General features: G+C 39.3%; 1 protein-coding gene across 1 annotated transcript in view; it reads left to right on the top strand.

Moving 5' to 3' along the window:
* CA8 (carbonic anhydrase 8 (inactive)) overlaps positions 1-27,471 on the top strand; it is a 92,374-nt gene that overhangs the window by 12,866 nt on the left and 52,037 nt on the right. The window contains exon 3 of the mRNA XM_019661129.1: positions 642-766. Within this exon, the coding sequence (XP_019516674.1) occupies positions 642-766 (125 nt within the window). The remainder of the gene's footprint in view (positions 1-641; positions 767-27,471) is intronic.

Here is a 27,471-nt window from a genome sequence, read left to right as displayed (position 1 = left end):
ATAGAGACAGGGTCCTGTAGAACTAATGTTAATATTTTAAGTATTGTTAATATTTTATCACAATTTTATTTTGTTCGCATTTATGTGACACTGAATGGTAAATTGCTTTTTAAGTGTGATTTCATTGTAGAAAAATCAGATTGGCTTAATAATTCTCTTCATGGATAATTTTGTTAGCTTACATCTGTTCTCTAAATGGAAGGCCTACTAGTACAAACTGATGATCTGTAAATGTTTAATTTATTGATAAGGCCTATACTAAATTATTGGTCAATCTGAGACTTATACCATATTCTTGTCTTCTGATCAGTTCTAAATTTATGTCTCAGAGTGTAGCTATTGCGTTTGTTTTCTCTGTCTAAAGTTAACAAAGTTAAAGTTAAATGTAATACATATCATTACCAGGTATTTTAGATTGTTTGCACTTCTACTGTATCTGAATGGCCAGTATAAGAATTTCAGCCAAACCCACATAGTGTGAATTCATCTCACAATTGTGATGTATTTCTCATTTTGCTATATGAATTTACTCTATAGAACTAATGAGAGTTTTTTTGACAAAACATGTCCCCAGTGTTTATATTGCTGTGTTGATTAATATGTTTGAGAGGTAATTAAGTAGAGTTTATTTTCTTTTTCAGTTCTATCGGGAGGTCCATTGCCTCAAGGGCATGAATTTGAACTGTATGAAGTTAGATTTCATTGGGGAAGAGAAAACCAGCGTGGTTCTGAGCACACAGTTAATTTCAAAGCTTTTCCCATGGAGGTAAGAATAACAAATCATCTCCTAAATCTCTTATTGTTCATGTAAAGTATTCAGCGATTTACGGAGAATGGTTTAGTTTAAAAGTAAATGCATAGCTTTTGAATTTTTATCAATTTACATTAAAATAAAAAAGCACTTAATGAAATGTAAGCTTGGGGCAGCAAATAGAGCTTCCCAGGGACTTTAGTGGGCTCTTGGCCATAAAGGTAATCCATTAAGTAAAACCATTAAGTTTCATCCTAGTATTGTTACTGTTGTAAAAATTCTGCTGCCTCTGCAAATTCAGTAGGTCACTTTTGAAGATGCACTGAAAACAAATAACTTTTGGAGACACTTCAACAGTAATTAAGAGTCTAGTTTAGCTTTGATTAAAATTGGTAGGTTGGTTGTATTCTTTCCAAGCAACAGAGAGAGGGAGAGGGAGAGGGAGAGGGAGAGGGAGAGGGAGAGGAGGGAGAGGAGGGAGAGGAGGGAGNGGAGAGGAGGGAGAGGGAAAAGGAGAGGGAGAGGGAGAGGGAGGGATTTTTTTAGAGAGTTGTTCTTTTGTTTAAAGAATTCCCTCCCCCAGTATCTTCTTAGTCAACTCCTGCTCTTTTTTCAGTATTTAGTTGAAGTATCCTTTCTTCCTTGGGACTTTTTCTGTGTTCCTTCCCTAAGCAGAATTCATTTCTCCCTCTTCTGTGCTCCCAGTGTACTTGGTAGATGGCTGCCATGGCACTGATCTCACGGACTGTAAGCTTTAGTGTCTAAAGTGTCTTTCTCACTGACGCTGGGCTTCTGTTATGGACTGAATGTTTGCGTCTCTCCCAAATTCATACATTGAAACTCTACCTGACCCCAGTGAGACGGTATTGGGGGTGGGGCCTTTGGGCGGTCATTAGGGTTAGATGCGGTCATTGGGGTGGAGCTTTCATGAATGGAATTAGTGCCCTTATAAGAGTCCAGAGAGAGCTTGCTTCTTTGCTCTCTGCTCTGTGAGGACACAATGAGAAGACAGCCATCTTCAAGCCAGACAGCGGGCTGTCATCAGATACCAGGTCTGCCAGCACCTTGACCTTGGACTTCTTAGCCTCCAGAACTGGGACATAAATGCTTGTTGTTTAAGCCCTCCTGTCTGTGGTAGTTGTTATACAGCCCAAGCTAAGACAGCCCTTGAAGAAAAGACCTGCCTCTCTTTCTCCTTGCATCATTTAGTCCAGTGCTAGGAACATCAGAGACAATCTGTGCAGATGACATTGAGGAGCTGTCTCTGTTTTATATTTCGTTCTATAAGGACCTACAGTTCTCTCCAGGAAATAGCCTTTCAGTCGCAGTTAACAGTATATTTTTGGGGGTGCTGGAATGCCAGTTTTTATTCCCTGTCATTCTCAACTGCACATGTACTTAATTGTATCTGGAAATCACTAATATATATATATTATATATGTATATATATTTATGATATGTGTCCCTCAAAGAATGAAGTTAGAGGAAGTATTTCTCAATATGACTAAAAGTATAATTAAAAAAAATCCCTTTGGAAGCTCAGGGTATTCCTTCTATTAAAAAAGACAGGTTTTAAAAGTGAAATATTAAATGTTTTGAGGATGGAAGGGAAAGACAATTGCAGTATGTTGAAGAGTATGTTAGGTACGTGATAATGAGGACAGTAAGAGATGCTTCTTGAAGGCCTTGATGGGAAAGGTTGGGTCTTCAGATGTTACCTTTTTAGGGACTTTTGTCTCAAAGCCTGCAGACATTCTGTCACTTCTAACTGCCTTCAAACAATTCCTCCCCGTCTCCATATCCCCTCTGGCTATTGCCCCAGGTGAGGAGGAAAAGTTCACATCAGAGTGCATCAAAGAGGCGGGAGGACGCAAAACAATTAAGCCTACTGGGTAATGGAGGGCACAGTGAAGGAAGGGTAAGGAGCACCCTGGACTCTCAGGGCCTCAGCCCTGCTCTTTGAGTTGGAAAGGCCACTTCATCATTTTGTCTCCACCAGTTCTCAAAGACATACTCTAATAATAAAACTTTAGGGAGAAATGGGAATAATTGGGTAGGCAACAACTTCTGGGTGGGTATTCAGTGGCTTTGCTTGTGACACACCGAATTTAGAGCCTTGGGAACGTTTAATTAGATTAGGTGAGTCAGTGGTGTGTGCTCATTGCTCTGCAGTTGAATAAAATTTCCGGACCAAGTGTTCAGGCTGGTTCTGCTCCTTGAAGGCATTGTCACTGCTCTGGGCCATTAACCACAGGTAATGGTTTGTTTTGAGTGAAGGTGAAATTCTAGTTGTGAGGCTTTGTTTCTGCAGAAATATTTCACATCATGGAATTACTGGCTGTAATTTTTCCAAAATAGGTGATGAATGATATTTATATCCTGTGTTATCCCGGATTATCCCTGATCCAATCCTAGAGAAAATACTTATATCTGTCATCCGATGTTTGTTCAATGCTATACCCTACCGAGTGCGTAAATGCTGTGGGTTTGCAGAATCAGAGAAAGGTATCTGCAAGTCAGGTGTTTTTCATTTGTTTGTTTAATAGACGCTGTGAATACTGAACTGGGATTTAAGGAGGGGAGGGCTCATGTGGTGTGCTCAAAGAGAGGAGAGAGGGACTCCACATACAGCAGTCCAGGAAGGAATGAGGTGGCGAGTGAGATAGGTGGGTAACTTGCCACCGGTGCCCTGGTCCTCAGTTGCCATTAAGGGCCACCTCAAACACAAGGGCAGAGCCAGCGGGACAGCAGTGTGTAAAGGGACCAGGTATCCTTTTGGGTACATGATTAAAAAAAAATATTTTTGGGATACTCTCCATATTTTATTACATTTTAAGATTAACTTCAGTCTCTGAATCACATATCTATATATACTTCCTTTTTGTTGATTTCATTTAAATGGATGGTTTATTAAACGCTGTAAATAAATATTTACCACATGTTGTTACCATGGAACATAGGAATGGCTTTTAACAGAAATTCATCAACTCCCCTTCTTGGCTCTTTAAAATTATAAATGCAGACATAAAAACAATCCTGAATATGGTTGGATTCTACTAGTAGCCACCACCAACATTGCTTCAAAATTTAACACAGTTTCTGCCTTTAAACAATTTAAATCCTAGCTCTTCCATTAAATGAGATAGAAGCACGTCATTTCTGTTTTTCCTTCTTGAGATTTTTAGTTTTTAGAAACACACATTTCTCACCTTGCTTGCATCTTATAAACCTGAATTCTATTATGAATACTCCAGGATGATGCTTAAATGACAATTCCTTAACAAGAAAAATAAATGGTGCTGCGTTTTTCTTCCTGTTACCTGAAAACATAATTTTACTTAACGTATGGATATTTTGCATTGTGACATTTAATCAAGACAGTAGAAAGCTGTTGATTTGAGGCAAGTTTGAGATCCAGTCACATGAATTTCTGTATGTTTGTCCTTCTGGTGGCTGTGGCAGCTTCCTATTTGCTTAGTATGCCATTAGACGCCCGCTCTTGTAGTCCAACTTTCAAAGCTATATGAATTTTGCCATTTTGCTAACACTGGTGTGCTCTGTGCATCCACCAAGCCACTAGCATTATTTATTCCGTTCATATTGATTTGTGTTACAAATCTAACTGATGGAAGAACTTCTAGGTATCTAGGTTCATACTCAACTTTCAGGCTGTACATTCTGTTTTCATCGTTTGTTGGTGGAGACTGTCATCGTCTTTCCTACTTCAAGGTAGCCTAACTCTGTGGACTGTATAACTCTTGGTAAATTATGATTAATCTTTATACATGAATAGCAACTTTCATACTTTTTCGGGAGATTACTTTGCAGGCATTTAGATTTTATGCTGGATCAGTAAAATTAAAAAAAAAGAGTTGGGGAGATCAACACAGTGGCCCAGTTTTATTTTTTCCTAATAAACGTTACTAACTGTGCTGTCCCCATCATCCTATAAAGAGAGGCTCTTTAATTTAAGAGCTAAATGTAGGAAGGATATGGTCTGAGGATAAACACAGACCTATAAATTGAACAGTTTTAGCTTTTAAAAAACTCGCTGCATTATTTCTGTTTTTTTCATTTCACTGCAGATGAATGATAGTTTTGTCAGGATGGGCTCTGGTACTGCCCACAGAGCAGCAGGAGATCATGTATGGTGGGTCTGACTTTCTTGCCCTTTGGACCTAAATAAAAGTTTATTATTTCAGAGCGAATTACCAGAAAGAGGCACAGCATATTGTAGGGCAGACACTTATCTTTATTTATATTGCATTAGAAGAGCAGCTTTTGCTTTGTGTACTCTGGAAGGGCCTAGTGATAACTGAGTCACAAATGAGCTATTTATGAAAAGTTGAGTGCATTAGGAAACAGAAAGAAAAACGTGAGTTTCATTGTGTGCAGAACAGGGTTCTTTAATTGTGAAGCGTCCAGTTCTTGGTTGCAAAATAAGTCAACAGACATAAAGAATATATCTCAAAATACAGTGCCAATTCTGAATATCTGACCCCCCCCCCCCCCCCCACACACACACACTCCCTCATAGTGTTCCAGGTCTCCAGATAGCCTGTATTTCTTCTTTTCTTTTCAGGCAAATAGTCTTTTAGTAAAAATGGCCTTTTGGGTTGCTGCCTTTCAAACATTTGCATATTTGCATTTATTTTACTACTCTTGAGGAGATACAAAGAAGAATTTGCTTGGTTAATAGTAAAATGATGAGCTTTTCAAGTTCTTTCACTTCCATGGACACACCAAGTAGAGCTTCATGGTTGTGACTCTTCCAAAATGGAGCCTTCCGTGGACTTTCCGAAGAAATGGAAGAGGATGACTTTAGTGAGACAGGACCTGATGAGGATTAGACATATAAGATATACAATTAAAGAATTTCTTTTTAGGAAGAACTTTAGAGACCACCTGCTCCAAACTCCTGTTGAATATAGGAGAAATCTGAGGCTCCAAAGGTTAAGTAAGGGTCACAGGGCAACTTTGAGGGAACCATAATATGTGGTCGGGTGAAGATTCTATTTTGGTTAATTATTTCCTTTATTATCATGTTTTCTCTGATGGTTTAGATTGAAAGAGACAGCACAGCCACCTTTGTCCTCACCCTGCCCCTGTGAGGAGCTTTTATATCTGCGTGCACCCCACTTCGGGCTCTGTTTTAGCCTTGCCTCGGGTTGTAGTGAAGCTGCCATTGCGCCCTGGCCGACAGGCTATGCAGACAAAGACCAGGCAGAACCTTGTTGCCTTGTTGCCCCCTGACAACTGGGGTGCATTGAATGGACCATGTAGTGCCCCGACTTTGCTGAGTGCACACCTGAGGTCTGAGAGGAAGGCGTAGCTCAGGTCACACACCTTGGTGACAGCAGGGGCACAGGAGACCTGTGAATTGACTACTGCTCCAAGGAGTGCTTTTCTTCACCTTCCAAAGCCATTCTCACTAGACGAGTCTGCTCTAGTTTGAGATTTTATTTGCAATGGTTGTTAATACTTTGGATTGAGGTTGCTTTATGGGGAAAAAAGAAAGCTTGCCAGGAAGAAGAGTTATGACTGATACCAAAGGAAACAATTTGAAATTTGAATGTTCAACTTCTCTGGGAAGTTTTATTATTTTGACCAGAAAAAGGAACATCTTGTTTCTAAATGTAATGACTATTATGATTATTATTACTTACTATTCTAGAATCTTCCACAGGGCTAGCAGACTGAGCCTCATAGATAAACAGATATAGGAATTAGAACGTTGTGTGATGGCCTCTTCAATGGTCGTAATTTCGTAACTCGCTCTCACATTTTAGTAAACAAAAAAAATAGTAAAAACAAATTTTATGTTTCCTGAATTCTCATAAACATTTGCCTTTTTACTCCATAAAAAGCATGGTTTCTGCTTTGATTCAGCATGTTAATTTTTTTCATTTATTAAAATGTATTTAGTGCAGAAACCTCACAGTTTACTGAACAGAAAATAAATTCTAATGTTGAGCAAACAGAAACGTTCTTTTAGTTGTATCACATGATGTGGCAATCTGCCTTGCCCACTTAGAATCGGAAATATATAATGCCAACTTGACCTTTGAGTGGTCACGTTGAACCTACCTTTGATTTTTACACTTGTATTTCTTTTAGTAGAATGTTCTTTCTCATTGTTTGAAGATGTATAAAGGGTTTTTTAGCAAAGTAAATTTGAAAGAAGCATTTATTTATATTGTAGCTGTTTATGATGTAAGGCAAATTCGTATAAAATGAAAAGTTATTTCCAATAAATGAATATGATATATAGTTAATTTATAGGTGATTATAGACTTGCTAAAGGTAGAAAATATTTTAAATTGGGGTCTAACAGATCTAAATTTTACAATAAAATAGATCTCTTAATATGCCTTTGGATAAAAAAATAGACATTTAAATATATAGTGCATAACCAAGTGGCCAACTTTAAAATAACTCATTTCCATTTATTCATCCATTTGTCTGTTCATCCATCCATCCATTTGATCAAGCATTTCTTGGAAAGCTGCTTTTCAGGCTCTGGGATGAGTGATAGGGGTACAGCTGTGAGTGCAATAGACAGCTCATGGAGTGTTTATTGCTCAGGGGAGTCCAAATGCAGGTATGTGGTTTGTTTCCTCCCCCGTTCCCTTAACTTGATGGGTGTTTGGAAGATACTGAGTGTTTCCATGGCATTTAAAGGGCCTCATCCCCTCTACCTTGTCTGTGTAGTATGCAGATTCCAGCCATTAGACGCTAATTAGAGAAAGATTTTGAAGACCTTTATTAGAAAGCAAATATGTTATTTGAGATGTAAATAATTGTAAACCAAACAAAATATTTATCAACTAGTATGTGAAAAGCACTATGCTAGGTATAACCTTGTTTCAGGTAGTTGTAGGTTAAATCAATTACGGCAACCTAACAAAATTAGATTCAATGAGACACAGGACAGGAAAGATTTGAGGGCCTGAACAAGTTAGGAAGGGTTTAAGTTCTGGAAAGGTGCTAGAGAACAGGGCTGCGGTGCTTCTGCCTGGATTAACTGTGGCACCATGTGGAGTCAGGATGGTAAGAATTCAGGCTCAGAAGTCAGAAAAACCAGGATTTAAATCCAAGCTCTGCAATCTGGGGCGAGCTAGTGAACCTCTTCCAGCCTTTATGTTCCTATACATAAAAAGGGCTGGAGGGTCGGCCAAGTGGCGCGTTGGTTAAGAGCTGGCTTGAGATGCCAGAGGGCCCCAGTTCGGATCCCACATATGAGGGCCAGTGACTCTGCCCTCTACAGCTAAGATGCTGAACAACAGCTCAACCTGGAGCTGGGCTGCCATGAGTTGCCGGCGACGGCGTAGGCTATAGCCCCTGCTGCAGTGGGTTGCCATGCACTACCGTGTGTAGCCAGCAGCCAGCGTGAGCGGCCAGCAGCCGCAGTGAGTGGCCATCCAGAAGCCGGCGACTGATGTGCCTCTCCTGGGAAGAGTGCAATGATGGTGCCAACTTGGGCCAGTGAAGCAACGTCCTCCACAACTAGATTGAATGAAGAACAAAAGGACAGCAACTTGTCTGTTCCCCTTCCCCCAATTGCCCAGCGCTGTTCCCATCCCCCAATTGCCCAATAAAAAATCTTAAAAAAAAAAAAAAAGACTGGAAATTAGCTCAGAGGTTGCCAAAGAGTAAGCCCTTCACTTTGAATTTTCTATTGTTAGGAAGAAATGTGGGGACATCAAAGGGGAGATTATGGTTGCGATGTTAAAAATCTTATGAAATAATCTGAGGGGGAAACCAAATGCTTTTTTGTTACTACAAGTAAGAAATGCGGAGAGTATGATTAAAGAAAAAATTTGAAGTATTTTTTCCTTTAAAACCCCTACTCTCCCCTTTAGTTGAATGTATTATATCCTACAAATCTAGTCAATAGAACATTTCCTGGTCATTTTTCCTGGCACATCTTTTTATGATTGTTATACAAGCATATCCAGTAAAATTTATGTTATCAGATTATTTTTATTTTTTTATTTATATATTTTTTAAAGATTTTTATTGGGGAATTGGGGGAAGGGGAACAGACAAGTTGCTGTCCTTTTGTTCTTCAGTCTAGTTGTGGAGGACGTTGCTTCACTGGCCCAAGTTGGCACCATCATTGCGCTCTTCCCGGGTGAGGCAGATCAGTCGCCGGCTTCTGGACAGCCGCTCACGGTGGCTGCTGGCTACACACGGTAGCCCATGGCAACCCACTGCCACACAGGCTGCAGTCTACGCCATTGCTGGCGACTCACAGCAGCCCAGCTCCAGGTTGAGCTGTTGTTCAGCATCTTAGGTGTAGAGGGCAGTGTCACTGGCCCTCATATGTGGGATCTGAACCGGGGCCCTCTGGTGTCCCAAGCCAGTTCTTAACCAACATGCCACTCGGCTGGCCCCAGTAAGAGATTTTTTAACTCTCTAAGATCTTAACCAGTATAAAAACTATGTCTTTCTGTTTTTTGTTTTTTGTATTTATGAATGCCAGCTTAGAATGGCATAGTGATGTCAGTAAGAAAATTGGGCCCTAGTCACTGCTTTGCTGTGCTTGAATTCATTTTTTATCTTCTTAGGGCTACACACAACAAAAATTCACTGTGAAACCCTAGAACAGCATGCCGTGAGCCCCGGGGGAAACTGGAGTCTGGTGCGTGGTTCCCAGGAGGCAGCTTGTGTGGTGATGAGGGAGAGCGCCACTCTGAGTCCAGCTCCCACGGTGCTTCCTGCTGGACTTCAGTGTAGCTGTTGAGCCTCAGTTCCTGCACTGGTGCAAAAGGATAATACAGTGTACCTATCTTTAGGAAACTTAGGGAGAGGCTATAAAAATTAATGGTGTAATACTGGAGGCACTGTACACTGACTATCTCATAGAGCAGTGGAAAATGTTTTTATTCAGCACAATCTGATATTCACTTTCTAAAAGCATGTTAAGGGCATAATTAGCTCTATTGGATGTAAATGTTGTAACTTAGGACAATTTTTTTTTAGAAGCCTTACAATGAGTAGAGAACAAGAAATACACATTTAAACTGTTGAATATAAATATTAAGTATAGAAAGAAGGCATTTATGCTTGTAAGACCTGACAAATGAAAGGTGGACCTTTTTCATTAATTAATGTTTTCACTTGGGGACCCTAAGGCAAGTACATTCTCTAAACCCAGCTTAACGAAATCACTTAGAGCTCTGGATGAGAGAGTTTATTCAGTGGAACCAATTTATTTGGCTTCAGAGTTAATGTGTTTCTCATGAATATTCCTTGGTGAGTTATATAAATTGGTGACTTCTCTGAAGAGATCCCATAAAGAGATCCCTTCTCCCCAGCCCGAGTTCTGAACAAATTAGGAAATAAGGCATAATATTATTAGAGGCATCAGATGGAGATAAGACACCATCTCTATTGTGGATAGAATTGTGTTGGAGACAGCTTAGTGTGAGAGGAAAGAAACGGTCGCCCGCTAGGTTATAGGCTAGGAAGGGTGGTGTGTGTGTGTGTGTGTGTGTGTGTGTGTGTGTGTGTGTGTGTGTGTGTTTCCAGCTAGCGTTTCTTAGCCTGCTCTCTAAGGGTAACTCAGATTTCAAGAGGAAAAAAAAAAAATAGGGAGGAGCGAGTTGAAGGAGTGGAGAGGAAGGCCAGCCTTGCTTAGGGAAAATGAGGCATTTCCTATTAATAGCACCAGCTTCTCCAGATTCTCCCACTTTAAGTCTATGACACTGGACACTAGCAGGAGACCAACCACATCTGAGAATCAGTGAAAGAAGCCCCGTTTCCTTTTATTGCAAGTTTGCTCATTTTACCCATCTGGGACCATGCCCCTTTTTGCTTGCTGCTTCCTTGTCCCAAAGATAGTCACAGTTTTCCACATTCTGAAGGAGCTGGGAGGGTGGAATGAGCAAGAATTTTGAAGCATGTGTAGGATTTAATGTTTTTCTTTCTAACTTCAGTGGGTTTTTGCCCAATTCACCATCGCAGCTTGGGCCAATCATTGTTTAAACCAAAGGCACAACTAAGGGTGGTTTATGGATGTTTCATTTTTCAAAAATTGTGACCTGGGTTCAGGGCTTAAAATCATGAATTCTATTCCAAATTTGCGTTGTACGGCCCTGGAACTGTTTTGCAATAGTTTTTCTTAAAACCAATGTTACTTATCCACCTTGGTATAAAGAACAAATATTGCAGATTTTTATCAGCAGGCATTGTTCCTCGTTAACTTATCAGCCCTGATGTGCTTTAACTGTGTTCCCAATCTTGCTGGTTTCTAACGCATCTAGAGCTTGACCATGTTTGTCAGTGGCCTGGGTCATAGTGGAATAAAATCTATACCATTAGTAACGGGGTTCCTTGTCCCTCAGCTGAGCTCCAGTGTGCAGCTTCCTGTGTACCAGTTTCTCCTTAGAGGCTGTTTTCCCCACGAGCAAAGTGAAAAGAAAGATATTGAATTTTGAGTCTGTTGGGGAAGGCAAGACGGTGAAGTGGTTCAGTTAACAAACATTTAAGTGTCTGTATTTAAAGCCAAATCCTAAGAGAAATATAAAATGTAAAAACACAGCATTTGTTTTTAATGATTCTTTAGTCTGGTTGGAAGCGATGGAATTAAGATAAAAACGTGAAAAGATAGCAATTGAAGAGTTAAAACAATGCAAAAAAACAATTCAAAACTCACTGAGGAAGTGACTGCTATGAATGTGCTGCTGTGGTTGGTGCTGAAGTAGGGCAATAAATGAGAAATAATCAAGGTCCCGAAGAAGTTTACATTCCCAACAGGGTGACAGACATATTAAAAAACGGCTATTATATGTGAAAATAGCTTTAGGGGATGAAATATAAAAGGGGAAACACATCCTGGAGTTTCTGCCGAGATCAGTGAAAACTGTGGAAAGGAATGAATATTGGGGCTGGGCCTTAGATTGAGTAAGAATTTGCTGGATAAAAATGACATGGATAGAAAAAGAAGAGGTGGACACGAGAGACGCAGTGGAGGGCAGATGGACAGGGCTGGATGAGTGATTGGGAACAGCCAGTAGGATACTGAGAAATAGAGCTTGAATAATTGGAACAGGGATGGAACAATGAATAGGAAAAAAGGGGGGTCAGAAGATGAGGTACCATGGTGGGGAGAAGCTGATGAAGTCAAGTTAATAAATGATACTATTTTAACAGAAGTCACTTTCTCCTGTTACTGTCAATGCTATCAATATTGCTGTTAATCCCAGAACACTCTCAAATGAGGCAAAGAACACCAGTAGTTGTTATCACAGTTCCCTGGGAAGTTGTAAAGATGTCCTGAGCTATAGGTAGGATGAAGAGATAAAAATGTGTGAAGGGTGAAAAGGATAACTATTGCATTGTTCTGTACACCTGAAACTAACAATAAAATAAAAAAAAATGAAACAAAAAATGTGTGAAGCTGTACTTAGCCTTATGTAATCTGAGTTGTAATTAGACCCGATTTTTCTCCACACAACAGAAGAGTGAATTAAATGGAAGCTTACTAGATTTTAGCTTTTATTTATTGTTAATTGGAGTCAATTTTTGTACTTAAGGGGAATTTTTCAGTTTTAAATTTTCATTCCCTCTTTTTAGTCTAATGGGTTTTATTTTTTTTGTTTGTTTTTTTTAAGAAATTTTATTGGGGAACAGTATGTTTTTCCAGGACCCATCAACTCAAGTCAAGTAGTTGTCTTCAATCTAGTTGTGGAGGGTGCAGCTCCTTGGCCATGCGGGGATCAAATTGGCAACCTTGGTGTTATGAGCCTGCGCTCTAACCAACTGAGCCACCCGGCTGCCCAAATGGTTTTAGTTTATTGATCTTTACAGGGTAATACGTAGTTCTCCCTGGGTTTCCATGGCAACACCCAGCAGAACCTGTCCTTTTTTGAGGGCCTTTTTCTTGATATCTGTACTCCTTGGAATTGCTAGAGCTTCCTCTGATACCTTTTCTATGGCCCATGTTACTTTTCAACATAGATGTCCAGGTCCTGTCAGTGTGCCTGATGGCTCCTATAACTTTCTGTCTTTTAAAACTTGAAGTGACAGAAATAAAAAAAGATCTTGACTGTGAAAACAAGTGAAGATGCATCCAATTACATGGATATTTACATTTACATATATTTAAATTTTAATCAGCTTTATTTTGAATTTGGTATGAAAACCACATTTGTGCAAATAAGAGAATTTTTTGATGATGATTAGGATTTGTCTATTGGTGTTATTGATCTAGGTGAGCTAACAGCCTCTGGAGAAGTAGGCTTTTTGCTTCTTTTTTTAAATTTATTTATTTATTTATTTTTATGAGATATTTTTATTATTTTCAGGTGTACAAAACAACATAATGATTAGACATTTACACCCCTTACAAAGTGATAACCCCAACAAGTCTACTACCCATCTGACACTATGCATAGCTGTTACATACCACTGACTATATTCCCTATGCTGTGCTTTATATCCCGTGAATATATACACATATATATATATATATATATGTATATATATATATTATAGTTGACATTCATTATTATTTTATATTAGTTCCAGATGTACAGCTCAGTGGTTAGGCATTTATATAACTTAAGACGTTATCCCCCCAATAAGCCTAGTGCTCATCTGACACTGTGCATAGTTTATACGACATTATTGATTATATCCCCATACTGTATTTCACATCCAATGATTATTTTGTGACTAGACTTTTTGCTTCTTGATGCTAGTTACATTTGAGCCCTCTTTATAGGAAGAATTATCCTTGGATGCTACAGTTTAATGTCAGAAATATGTACATTACATCTCTTATTGAATAAATATTGAATCTTCTGGGGACAAAGATTTGAGAGAATGGCAGGTGACTTTGCCTTTCTCTTGCCAACACATTTTTTGGGGGATTTGGGGAAGATAATAGGTATAAAATTAGACTGGTCAACACTAGAATATTTTTTGGAATATACAGTCAGCATGTACATAGTGTTATGCTTAGCAAAAATGAGTGAGATTTTGAGCAGGGGCCTTGGGAGCACTGTGTGTTATTAAGTGAAATGGAAATGCCAGGAGAGGGGATTATAGGAAAGATGTCAAGGTCAACCATATTACGCTGAACCTTAGATTGGTTGAGATTTTGATATAATTAAACTGAAAGATAAATTCTAGGAATTTTCACATTTGGAGGTTTGGTTTGACTTCTAATAGAATTTAAGTTCCTGGCATATAGTAGGCCTTAAGTAAATGAAAACAGGTGGGTGGAAGATTAGATGGGAAAGTTCTAGGCAGAGTGCCAGGTGCTGAGGATGTAAACAGGACAGAGATGTAAACAGGCCCTGCTCCCACCTTGGGGACTCTGGCCTTGCTCTCTCCTCTGCCTGGAGTGTTCTCCACCCAGGTAACCACATGGCTTGCCCCTTCAGCCCCTGTGGGTCTCTATTCAGTGAAGCTAACTTTAACTTTCCTTAATCTGCTTGCAGTCCATGTTCCCCTTCTCTAATTTGTTTTTCTCCATAGCCCTTCATAGTAATTTAATAACATATAAATATGTACTTACTTATATATGCATACTGTATATATAAACATATAATCTCTTCTAGCTGGAATTTAGGTGATCTGAAAATTGTCTGTGTTATGTGCCATTGAGCCAGCTCTAACTCCTGGTGACCCTTTGAATGAGTGACATTCACCATGTCCTGTTCTCACAGCCCTGCTCGGCTCCTGAAGACTCCTGCCAGTGGCTTCTGTTATGGAGTCAATCCATCTCATATTCGGTTTTCCTCTTCTCTTGCTGCATTCTATTTTCCCCAGTATTATTGCCTTTTCCAAAGAACCCTACCTTCTCATGATATCCCCAAAAGTAGGACAGCTTCAGTTTTGTCAGTTTTGTCTCCAGTGATCTTAAGTAGCTGGAGATAAGTTTAGAATGGCAGGTTGGGGACAAAGAGTGGAAGCTCTTGAATGTCAGGTTTTCATTGAGAAGATCTTCCTTGGTCAGATGTATGATGTTTATATGGTATTTTACTAACAGCAGTGGGATCGCTGTTCTGCGTTTCACGGTTACAAATTTTTCATTTATTCACCAAATATTTATTGAGCACCTACTATATATGTGTATGTTCCTGGCAGGTTTAGGTACTGGGAACACACAAATGACAAAATATGCAAAAATCACTGCACTTGTAAAACTTTCTTTCTAGTAAAACATAATCTATTTCATGGATCAGAAGAGGTGATACCCTTAAAAAATAATTTTAAAAACTATGCATGATGTTCAGATCCTGTCAACTGGGATGATGGCACTGACAAGGAAAAGAAGGGAGTGTTAGAAATGTGTGGATAGAGAACAGTTAGAGCTTACTGAGGGCTTGGATAGTTTGGAGATCAGGGGAAAAGAAGAGTCTGATTCCTCTAAGATTTGAGCGTTGGCAACTGGAAGAACGGTGGAACTCATAAGGAATGCCATAGGGGAGCTGTTTTGGTGGAAAGTTGTGGTGTATACTTTGATATATTTTGGATTTGACAGTTGCAATTTATCCAGTAGAAATGTCCAGGAAGGGAATGGATGTGCAGATCTGTAACTAAGAAGAGAGATCCCACACCAGGATTTATTGCAGCAGCTGATATTTGCTTATGTATCCATTTAAATCTGGCTCTAGGTAAATGAGTTAATATAAGAACACACAGTATCGTTTCTTCGAACAATGTCATGGGGTAACAGTTGCAATTTCAGTTTGATAGCCTATCACTACTGCTTATCATTGTCACAGGAATGTGTAATGTTCCTGAGTAAGCCCTAAATGTGTCATACTTTACTAAGGGGAAATTATATTCCTGAGCCTAGATAATGGCTATTTTATGCCCTTAGTTTACACACTATGATTGTCGCTCTAATAGTAGCATATGTTGTCCTTATCCATATCAATAATTAATCCATTCTTGAAATTTACTAAGCTACTCACTCAGTAATAAACAAGTAATACAGTCTACTGTTTATTACTAAGAAATATTAATGTGAGTATAAGAGATTAGGATTAGATTTATGCTCCTAAAATTGTGTTAGCTGATGATACATTTTATGCTCATTGATGACTAGTTTATGTTCTCCATGTCTTTACTTTTCAGGATATTATAAAATGGTGATATACAATAGAAAATGCCTTATAGTCTATTTCTGTGAAAAGCCCTATACCAGAGCAAAAAGCTCAATCCACTTTTGTCTACTCTTAGAACTTTATTTTCAAGAAATATACATCTTGTCTATCAGAAGCCCAAATTTGGATCATAATAAAAATTCTCTTGTATTTATTAAATTTCTTATGCTATGTATACATCTAAAAGATTTGATGTAAGTAACTAATGGAGTACTTTTGCTCAGCATCCCACATCTCTTTTTGTAGAGGTGCCTTGGTTTTAGGCAAGTAATGGGAGACACAACTAAGAAATAATAAGAAAGTTCTCCTCACTCATTTCATGAAGTCCCAAAGGGCAGTTCCAGGGTTGGTTAATTCAGCTTGTCAGTCATATATCAAAGGCCAGTTTATTTCCATTTTTCTGTTAAGCCAATTCAGCATTTTGGCTTTTTCTTTTTGACTTTTTCACTCAAGGTTGCAAGATGACTGTATCACCTCTAAGCATCAAATCCTCACAAATTAATGGTTAAAGTTTGTACGAAGAGAAACTTTATTATCTCGTATTTAAAATGGCTTTATTGAGGTATAATTTACATACCATAAAATTTACCCATTTAAAGTGTACAAGTATATTTACATTAGTATATTTACAGCATTTTGTAACCATCACCATGTTCTAATTTTAGAACAATTTCATTACCCCAAAAAGAAAGTCACACTCCCTGCCCTATCCTCCCAGCCCTAGGCAGCCACTAATCTGCTTCCTGTCTGTATAGATTTTCCTATTTGAGACATTTTATATAAATGGAATCATACAATGTGTGGTCTGTTCTGACTGCCTTCTTTCTTTCACTTAGCATAAAGTTTTACCTATATTAGTTTTACCTGTATTAGTACTTCATTACTTTTTATTGCTGGAGAGTATTGCATTGCATGGATATACCACATTTTGTTTGTCCATTCATCAGCTGGTGGGTATTTGGTTTGTTTCCACTTTTTGGCAATTATTAATGATGTGCCTATGAACATTTGTATTGTAAACAAGTACATGTATTTTCACTTCTCTTGGGTATATACCTAGGTGTGGAGATGCTGAGTCATATGGTAACCCTTTGTTTAACATTTTAGGAATTGTTAATTTGTTTTCTTAAGTGGCTGCACCGTTTTATAACCCCACCAGCAGTATATGAGCGTTCCAATTTTTCCGCCTTCTGGTCAACGCTGGCTATTATCTGTCTTTTTGGTTATAGCCATTCTAGTGGGTATGAAGTGGTCTCTCATTGTGGTTTTGATTTGCATTCCCCTAGTGAGTAATCGTACGAGCACCTTTTCATGTGCTTACTGGCCATTTGTATATCTTTCTATTCAAACCCTCTGCTCATTTAAAATATTGGATTATTTGTCTTATATTGAGTTGTATGAGCTCTTTATTCTAGATACAGATACTTTATCAGACATATGATTTGTAAATATTTTATTTCATTCTGTGGATTGTCTTTTCACTTTCTTCATGGTATTGCATGACATCCGAAAGTTTTTAGATTAGATAAAGTCGAATTTATCAGGTTTTTGTCTCTTATTGGTTGTGCTTATCGTGCCATCTGGTTTTTTTTTAATTGGGGAATTGGGGCATGGGAACAGCGCTGGGAAATTGGGGGAAGGGGAACAGACAAGTTGCTGTCCTTTTGTTCTTCAGTCTAGTTTTGGAGGATGTTGCTTCACTGGCCCAAGTTGGCACCATCATTGCGCTCTTCCCGGGCAAGGCAGATCAGTCGCCGGCTTCTGGACGGCCGCTCACTGCGGCTGCTGGCTGCTCACGCTGGCTGCTGGCTACACACGGTAGCCCATGGCAACCCACTGCCACAGGGGCTGCAGCCTACGCCGTCGCCGGCGACTCACGGCAGCCCAGCTCCAGGTTGAGCTGTTGTTCAGCATCTTAGCTGTGGAAGGCAGTGTCACTGGCCCTCATATGTGGGATCCGAACCAGGGCCCTCTGGCGTCCCAAGCCAGTTCTTAACCATCACGCCACTCGGCCGGCCCCATCTGTTTTTTAAAGTACAATTTTTATAGCTAGATAACATACATACAGAACAGTGCCCAAATCACATGTACAATTCATTGCATTTTCACAAAGTGAATATAAAGAAAGCATTCATATTAATAAACAGAACATAACCAGTATTCCAGAAGCTTCCTTCATGGCTCCTCCAAGGTTAACCATGATCTTGACTTCTAATGTCACAGATAAGTTTTGCCTGTTTTGGGATTTCATGTGCATTGAATCATACAATTTGCATTATTTTATATCGAGCTCTTTTTTATTCAGCATTATGTCTAGAGATTCTTCTACATTATGGTGTGTACTTTTTATTTGCTCATTTTCATGTAGAGTATTTCATTATGTGAATTTTTCACAGTGTATTTTTTTTTCCACCGTTGATAGACATTTGGATTGCGTTCAGATCTGGTCTGTTAGAACAGAGCTTCTGTGAATATTGTAGCCTTTTGATGAACATAGACGTGTAGCCTGGGTTGTAGGATAGGCACAGTTCAGCTCTAGTGGATACTGCCAAGTAGTTAATCAAAGTGGTTGCACCAATCCATGCTGTTACCAGTTTTCAAATCTTTTTTTCCCCTCTCATGTATCATTGGCTACAATTTCTATACATGTAGGTTCCTGAAACAGCTATTTCAAGATCAATGACAGGGCTGTTATTGTCTTAGCTTAATCAAGATTCACCCTGTGGGACTGAGGCGGCGTCTAGCCTTCCTATAAGCATTTGGCCTCCTGATTGGCAAATGCAATTGCCAATTCTATGGAGGAGAGGGGAGGGGAGTGGATGATGAGTGGAAGTCAGCTGTGCTGCTGAACAAATCAGGTGCCTACCTGAAAAAGTGACTTTTTGCTCTATAAGGTATCTCTTCTGCAATCACTTTGAAAATTTACCAGACCTTGTAGTTTCAGGGTAGCTAAATATGGTAAGTGCTCAATAAATATTTTTTATAGTGATTATGTTTTCTCATTTTAATTTACATTTTTATAGTATATCACCATTGGACCTTCAATTATAAATTGAATATCCACCTTTGTGCAGTGTAGCTAGTCCTCGCTTTTCACTCCATCACAAGGCCTTGTGGGAAACATGCTGCAAAACGCTCACGTATAAAGTGGCTACCATTTCCCCACAAACTATTCTTATTAAACTTTCATTCCTGTTTGAAGCTTAACAGTAAATTAATTAAAAACATCTAGTACTGTGTTATACAAGTGCAAGGATAATAACTGTATACCTCTATAATAATTTTAGGGAGCAAAATTATCTTCTGAGTTATGTGACTTTAGAGCAAGGGAGGCTCTTACTTTTCTAAGGGGCCCATCTCAATATACACATGAAACTATATCAATGTTCATTGATATACTTCACTTGTATAAAGAAGGTGCTATCTATAGTAAAAACTTTTAGAAAACAGTCATTTTGTTTCTATTTGAATTTACATAGGGTTTTGGAGAACAGTTGGGGTGACTAAAATGATAAAGGTGTTGCATAGGGCAGTAAGTGTACTAGTTGGACAGCCATGACTACGCAGACCGAGGGAAGGACAGTGTTGTAGAGCAGAGACCCCGGCCCGCCCTGGAGAGACAGGCCCCATGGTTGGCAGGATCAGGCATAAGTGAGACCCCCATTCCCTAATTGGTGTTCCCATAACTGCCCTCTGAACATTTCATGCACTTTTATCGTTGAGGATTCTACATTTGGATTGTGTACAAAGTGTAATCGTCTCATTTTAGAAATGTTTTTCTCCCGGTGTCAGTATGAGCTGTACAAAATTGAAGTGCATTGCCATACAAATGTAGGTTAGGTTTCCTATCTGAATTGTTGGGAGTGCTTTCTGGGTCACACCCATTGATGCCTTTCCTGTTCCTACTTGACCTTTTTTTTACCCGAGTTGTTTTGGTACAAGTTGCACCTCAGTCAATGAAAGTGGTACTTTACCTTGTCACAGCATTGAAGAGAAAATTGGACTGAGTGTTTTAGGTTAGTAGTAGGTGAAAATCCAGTTTTCTAGGACGTCCTTTAAAATGATTTGTATTTTTTTCCCTATAGCACTGCTCCTGTGTTGGCAGGAAAGTCTTCCACAAACCTCGGGGAAGCATCGTCCCCTTTAATTAGCACTAGAGTTGATGTAGTTTATGGCGACTTTGCTAAAGAATGGTTCTTTGTGCAATTCTCTTGAGCAACAAGTGAGTTGGATTAGTTTGTTATGATTTTAAAGTAAATTACAAAACTTACATAAATAAGGAAGCATTTTTGTGGGAAAAGCATAGGTGCAGATTTTTACTATAAGCTTTTTGTCTGTGAGATTAACATAGCCTTTCTCCGTAGTCATCTAGTGGTAGTCGGGGGAAATTCCTCCCTTCCATGGGGAATGTATATGGTGAAATTCTGTTACATGTGTTTCTATGTATTCATTTATTTGTTTAGCTTGTCAAAGTTCCTAATGTTTTGTAGATCCAGGATGTTTAAATTGTTGGCAAGTTTTATGTCTTTTGCATTATCTCATGGCCATGGAGGTAATGCAAGATCCATTTTATAGCAATGCTCAGGGAATTGTGGGAGCAAAGTTAATGCTTATGCATATCATCTGTGTGCCAGACACGTGCCATATATTATTTAATCATTAAAATATCTCCTCGAGGTAGATGTTATATCTACTTTTCAGCTGAATAATTAGGTCAAGGGGCGTTAAATAAGTTGCCCAAAGTGACATTGGTAATGCTGAGACTCGACCAATTAACATTCTCTTTCCTCTACAACATGTGCCTTCTCATATTTCTAATAAAATAGTTCTGATTTTTGCTGTAGATAATTGCAATTCAAAAAGTGAAAACCTGTATGCTGTGTTAATAGTGAGGATTAAAATGGTTTTTCTTTAACATTTTCAGATAAGTGCATTTTACTGTAAATTGTAACATTTTGAATATTGTAATTGAATTTTTAAAAATATTGTTCCTGAAAATAAGGTTATTAGACAATGTGTTAGATACATAAAATCAGGAGTGTGAAAATTGACAGTGGTCTATTTCACAAAGAAATGAAATGGTGCTGAATTTTAAATTCAATTACAATTGAGTCATTTTTATTACTAAGAAGAGCTTATTACTCTAATTGTTACCACTGAGTTACCTGAAACAGTTAATACATAATAAACCAAAATTGCCACACTTTCAAAGATTCTAGAAAGACATATTCTTTTAGTGCATTGCCTGTTAAGGAGTTTGGACTAAACCCTATGGATGGTAAGAAGCCCCAGATGACCTTTTCAAGGAGGGCAACCAAATCAGATTGCTCTGTATAACTGCAAAATGGAGAATGAATCTGAAAAGCCAACTTTGCAGGCATTGAGACTAGTTAAGAGACCTGGGCTATAATTCTAGCAATAAATTAATGGATATCTAAACTAAGGAATTGCTTATGGGAATAAGCCAAGCAGATGGATTTGGGAGATTTTAAGGAGGTAGAAATGGCAGGACGTAGCTCTTGGTTGTTTGTAAGGGAAGAGGATATGGCAGAGACTTCTGGTTTGGGTCCAGTAGCAGCTAGGAGCAAAGAGGGAGGCATATAGGTCTGAGGGGTGCTGGAGGGACTTTATTACGAAATGCTAACTCTAAAATATGTCAGTGTAGTAAAGGGATCTAGCTCAGGACAGAAAGATGTTGATTTTGGAATCACAGGCATCCAGATGATCATTGAAGACATGGGGGTGGATAAGATCACCCAACAGGGATATGCTGATTGAGGCGAGGTGAGAGGATGGAGCCCCCACAGAACCACCATTTAGGGAGTGTCAGGGGAAGGAAACCAGTAAAGGAGCCTGAGATGAAGTGGCTGTTGAGGAAGACAAAACCTGGAGAGTGCGATGCCATGGAACCCATGGGAAGGGGGCGGCGTGAGAACAGGCAGGGGTCTCGGATGCTGTCGCGCTGTCAAGAAAGCCAAAGCCAGGTTTAGCAGAAGGTTCCTGGTGGACCTGGGGAGAGCACTTTCACTACAGTGATGGGGATGAGAGACAAATTCAATGGATTGTGGAGGAAAAGGGCAGAGAGGAAGTGGTGATGGGGAATGTAGATAAGTTTTTGAAAAAGTCTGCTGCCAAGAGAAAGTAGTATGTGAGGTCAAGGAAGTGTTTTTTTTTTTTTTTAAGAGTGAGAGAAATCTGCAGATTTAAGCGATGATGAGAAAACGAGCTAATAGGGAGACATCAGGTCAAAGACTCAGGAGAGTAAAGAACTGATGGGCCAGAGACCCTTAAGAGGGCAGGAGAAGAATGTGCAGAGCTGAGGCAGATGTTGACTCCTAGACAGGAAGATGGACAACTCAGCTGTCAAATCAGGAGGAAGGAAGAAAGGACAGTGGGATGTCCTGGCCGGAAGCAGACAGTTCCTTTCCGATGGGTTTCTTTTCCCTTCCAGGCAGGAGATCTTGGTGTTAGAATACTAACCATGAGCATGAAAGGCCTGTGGGTTGGATTTTTGGATTTAGGGACGGATCCAGCTGTTTCTGTGTTCTTTTAAATTTTGGAATTTAAGCACCTTTGGGCCAGGGCTCCGATTTCAGGTTTTCACAGTTCTGCTCCTGCCTGCTTCTTTCCATCTTCCTCTCGTTTATCAGCCTAGCTCCTGGAGGTGTTTGAATTTGTGCCTCTGGTGGCAGTGATGCGGCTGTCTATAACGGAAAGCGTTGTTAGTTACCATTAAACCTTCAGAAAATAAACGGGTGAGTTCAGGAAGCGTAATGAGAGCGCAGCCTAACTGAAGGTAGAGGAGCATTTTATTCTCAAAGACCATGCTGCTCTTCATTTTCTTCATTTGTTTTTTAAAAATTATAGTTGACATACAATATTATATGAGTTTCAGTTGTACAACATGAGTGATTTATATACCTTATGAAGTGATCACCACAACAAGTCTAATAATCATGTCCTCATACATAGTTATTACAATATTATTGCCTATATTCCCCATGCTGTACTTTTCATCCCTGTGACTTATTTTACAACTGGAAGTTTGTATTTCTTAATCCCCTTCTCCCTTTCTGCCCGTTTCCCTAGTCTCTCCTTTCTGGCAAACATCAGTTTGTTTTCTGTATCTATGAGTTTGTTGCTGTTTCATTTAGTTTGTGCATTTGTTTTGTTCTTTAGATTCCACAGGTAAATGAAATAATATGGCATTTGTGTTTCTCTGTCTGACTTATTTCACTTAAAACCGTGGCCTTTACACACGACACTGCCTACCTCCCCGTTGGCATACCTGCTTCTCCCCACCCTAACTGGCTCTAGTCAGCACTTCCGTGATATTTACCAGAAGCTTTCGGATAACACCTCTGGTCCTTACAATGCCTTACGTGGTAGGTAGTGTGATCTCTCATTGACGCTGAGACTCCGAGAGCTCAGGTAGTTTTCCAAGGAGATGGTAGTTAAGAGCGTTCATTCACACCAGATGTCCACCCCGGTATTGTGTGCTGTTGGCGTGGGCACAGCCTGACTGGATTACGAGCCGTTTATTTCTTGGGTTTCACACTCTCCATTTCTTCCCCCTGGTTTTTCTTTGTAGAGAGCGATGTTTGTCATTCCTCCATGCTTTGTGTGAACATTCGCACTGTGGATTGTACCCTGATCAGTCTTCTAGTGTCCCTCTGTGGAGGAGAGAGCTGGCAGAGAGGTGGTGGAGACACACCGCCTGGTGCATGTCCTGGCTCTGTCACCTGTGAGCTGGGCAGCCTGGGGCAGGCACTGCACCTTCTGTGCCTCCGTCTTCTTGTTAATATTGGGTGTTGCTGACAGTCATGGCATCTGCCATTGTAAAGATGATAGTGAGGACTGAGTGAGGTAATGTTTGCAAAGAACAGTGCTGGGGGTGGGGCTGTAGCTTCAGAGCTCATTAAATAAATACAAATACCCAAAGCATCTTCTGTCATTTATGTTGCATATTTACGCTTTCCACTCATCTTCTTCATCTTTTGAACTACCAATTGTATAGTCTTATTCATTCACACCCTGAATTCTTTTATAAAAACATGTGAGGTCTTTGTATTCCTAATGTTGAAAGCAGTTAACACCACAACCCTTGATATTATCAGGGCTCAATAAATGTTTTGATGGGTGCTGACATTATTTCACAACTCTTGTCAAATGTGGTTCTCATTTGGGGCCCAAGGGGCGAGAGAATACCGGCATTACTCACTGGTTGACCGTACACAGTGAACAGATGCAATCTATACATGACTTATGTTCTATAACACCAAGACGGTTTCACAATCTCTTTACCTTCTTTATTTTATAGAACAACAAGTAAAATATAGAGAAGTTAAGTTACAGCAATTTAATTGTAGCCATAACCCACAATTCAGATTTTTTATTTTTATTTTTAGAAAATAGGAGAGAGGGTATTTCTTGGAAAATCAAGAATCCAATGTGAAAGAATCAGTTTTAATTGCTTCTGATCTTATATTAAACGTGAAATAGAACTAGTGCCTTTTAAATTAAGGATTCTAAGAACACCGTATATACCTTTTGATATTAATATATTAATGGATGAAGTTGCTCTGAAATGCTTTAACACGTCCTCTTATTTCTCTTTTAACTACATAAGAAGCTACATAATTAAGTTTAGGCAAATATAACAAGTAGGAGACAGTTAGAGATAGAATTTCAAATAATTTATTTTCCATCCCATGCTTTACAGCACTTCGTCACTATTATATCTGTCTACACCTTGAATGTCCTTCTCTGAGTAATAGCTATATAATGTATTGACAATGACATCTTAAAATGCAGCAGCACTTGAAAATAATATACACTAAATCTCAGTTTATCTGCAGATGAATGGCTGCTTCACAAAATTAAGAGTGGGTCTGGACAGAGGGTGCTCTCTCTGCTGTTTTTCAGTTATTTAATGCTCCCGTTTTGTTACTCAGACATTTCACTTCCAGTTTCCTATTCTTTTTAAAAAATTTCAGTGCTTAATATCTTCTTTTTTTCAACTCCCAGTATCATAGGCATAGTTGAGATATTAACTTTTTTTCCTTTTCCTAATTTTTTAGTTCTTTCTGAGCTCTCTGAGAATGGATATTTTGGGAGTGATAAAGCATGGGTGAGGTGAGATACTTGCCTTCTAAAACTCAAAATCTAGCTGGATTTTTTACAACCCTCCATAGTTGACTTTCTTTGGGACTGAGGACAGCAATTAATTAAGCCACGTCAGGACACAGAAACTGGGATCTGCCCTTGATGATTCGTTTTCCTCTGAATCTATACTATATCGTGGCCTAGCTCAGAGGCAAGTTCTTGATGACTATAGTTTGGCAGAAAAATGGTTTTCAGGGTCAATTCCATCTGAGTTCATAGTGCACCTAGTACTTCTGACATCAAAATTTATAGCAGTCTGTGATTCTTTCAGTTTTTACATTTTCCCATTAAGTAATTAAAAAAATGCTAAAAGGGAAAGGTGAATTTTGCTTAAGCTCAAGCATACCGATTCTCCTTTTTATGAGACTGATGCGCTACCTACTGGGCTAACGAGGCACCTCCCATTCTCCTTTAAAAAAAAATTGTGTAGCAATCACTTCAGCTACCTTTTGGTGCCTGTTTTCTGATACTCACTGACCACCTTACCCCCTCATTTTATCCTAATGGCTTTATTTTTATGTTCTTCCTTTGCTGCTTTTGTTATGTTGCAACTGCCTTCTCAAATCTTAAAAAAGAAAAGGATCTGGAATCTCTTTCTGTCCTCATTTTCTTTTGTTTCTTTGTTGGCCTTGACACTGTTGACCATACTTTTTTTTAGAAAATCTTTTCCCTTTTGTCCTAAAAGGGCTTTGGAAGTTTCTGGGTTTTCTCCTGCATTTTTGATTTTCAATCCCCTTTTCCTCGTCTCACCGTTTTCCAAAGCTCAGCCCTTGCCCTTCAGTCAGCCTCTTTCGTGACTTGATCCCTTGGTGAACTGACTTTGTAAGGTTATCTGTAGACACCTAGGGATATCTGCAGCCTGTGCCTTTAGCCAGTTCTTCTCAAGGCAGTTTTAGTTCAGCATCTCTTATGGGAGACCAGTTTGACAGTTTTGGTGTAACTTGAACTCATCTGAAACTGAACTCATCTGACTTTTCTTTTTTTTTAAGTTTATTGGGGAACATTGTGTTTTTCCAGGACCCATCAGCTCCAAGTCAAATAGTTGTTTCAATCTAGTTGTGGAGGGCATGGGGATCGAACTGGCAACCATGGTGTTAGGAGCACTGTGCATTAGCTACCTGAGCTAACTGGCCGCCCTGACTCCAAGTTGAATAGTGGTTTCAGTCTAGTTGTGGAGGGCGCATCTCACTGGCCCATGTGGGAATTGAACCAGCAACCTTGGTGTTATGAGCACTGCACTCTAACCAACTGAGCTAACCGGCTACCCCCTGAACTCATCTTACTTTTGGTAAATGATTTACAGTGGAAACCCCAGTTATCACTTTTCCTTCACATCTACTTGTTCAAATTGTATCGGCCTCCTCTCCATCAGCTCCATCTCCAGTCTATGTGTCCGTCTGTGAAGTGCCTGTCATGGCCTAGGTAGAATTTGGATAAGGGGCGGGGCAGGGTGGGGAATGGCGTTCCAAGTAAGTGGAACATAAACAGAATTGGGGGACAGGTGTGGCAAGGGGTGAGGAGACACACTTGATTTGAGTATTTTAGGGATAGTTAGCAAGGAGTTAAAGAAATTTAAGCCTGATATGGGTAAGAAATAAAGGAACTTAGACATTTTTGAACAGAGAAAATGTGGTGAAAGCTGCTTTAAAGAGAGATTAGTTGGGCTTTGTAATGCAAACAATTAGGGGCCAGAAAAGGCCTTGGTGAGTTGGAGATAAAGGGGTGTGGGTCCAAGGTCTCAAGCTTTCAGATAACACCTCTGCCCTTGTGGGAGGGTGGGGACTCCATCAGGAGATAGTGAGAGGGCACCTTTTATTTATTTATTTTTATTATTTATTTTTGAAGGGAATTGATATTAGTTCTAGAAATATTCTGCTTGAGGTGACATTAAACCATTTGAAAGGAAATGTCCATCAGCATTAGAAGATGGGAGACTTCACAGAACTTGTGTGAGCGAGCGCACAGGGCTGGGGAAAGAAATCTGTGGGTCATAATTGCCTTTTCAGTTTTTACTGCCTTTTCCATTCCTCATGATTCATTCTTTTGTACTTTAATGCTGCCATGTTATTTATGTTAATAAGAAACCTCATTTATCCTGAAGATAGCTTTCTGTTAGGTTGCCATGAAATCTTCAAACTTATTTTTCTCTGTGACAAATAGATGATTATGAGGCTACAGCCTGTCACAGTTTCATAACTTTGGACAAATTTATCTATTGCTGTGAGTTAAGTACATTAAGATTAACATTGCACAGGTACTAATAGCAGAGCAGCATAATCCATTTGCAGGCAATTTGAATTTGTGAGCCCTGGGCAAAAGCTCAGTCAAGGATTTTCTCTAAAACTATACAAGGATGTTTACAGTTGTGAGATTTTTTAATAGGAAGGAATGATGGTCATGATGCTGCTAGAGTAATGATGTACCTTTGCT

The sequence above is a fragment of the Hipposideros armiger genome, unplaced genomic scaffold, assembly GCF_001890085.2.
Source record: "Hipposideros armiger isolate ML-2016 unplaced genomic scaffold, ASM189008v1 scaffold_336, whole genome shotgun sequence".
NCBI classification, from domain to species: domain Eukaryota; kingdom Metazoa; phylum Chordata; class Mammalia; order Chiroptera; family Hipposideridae; genus Hipposideros; species Hipposideros armiger.
This window is presented reverse-complemented; position numbering and strand designations above follow the sequence as displayed.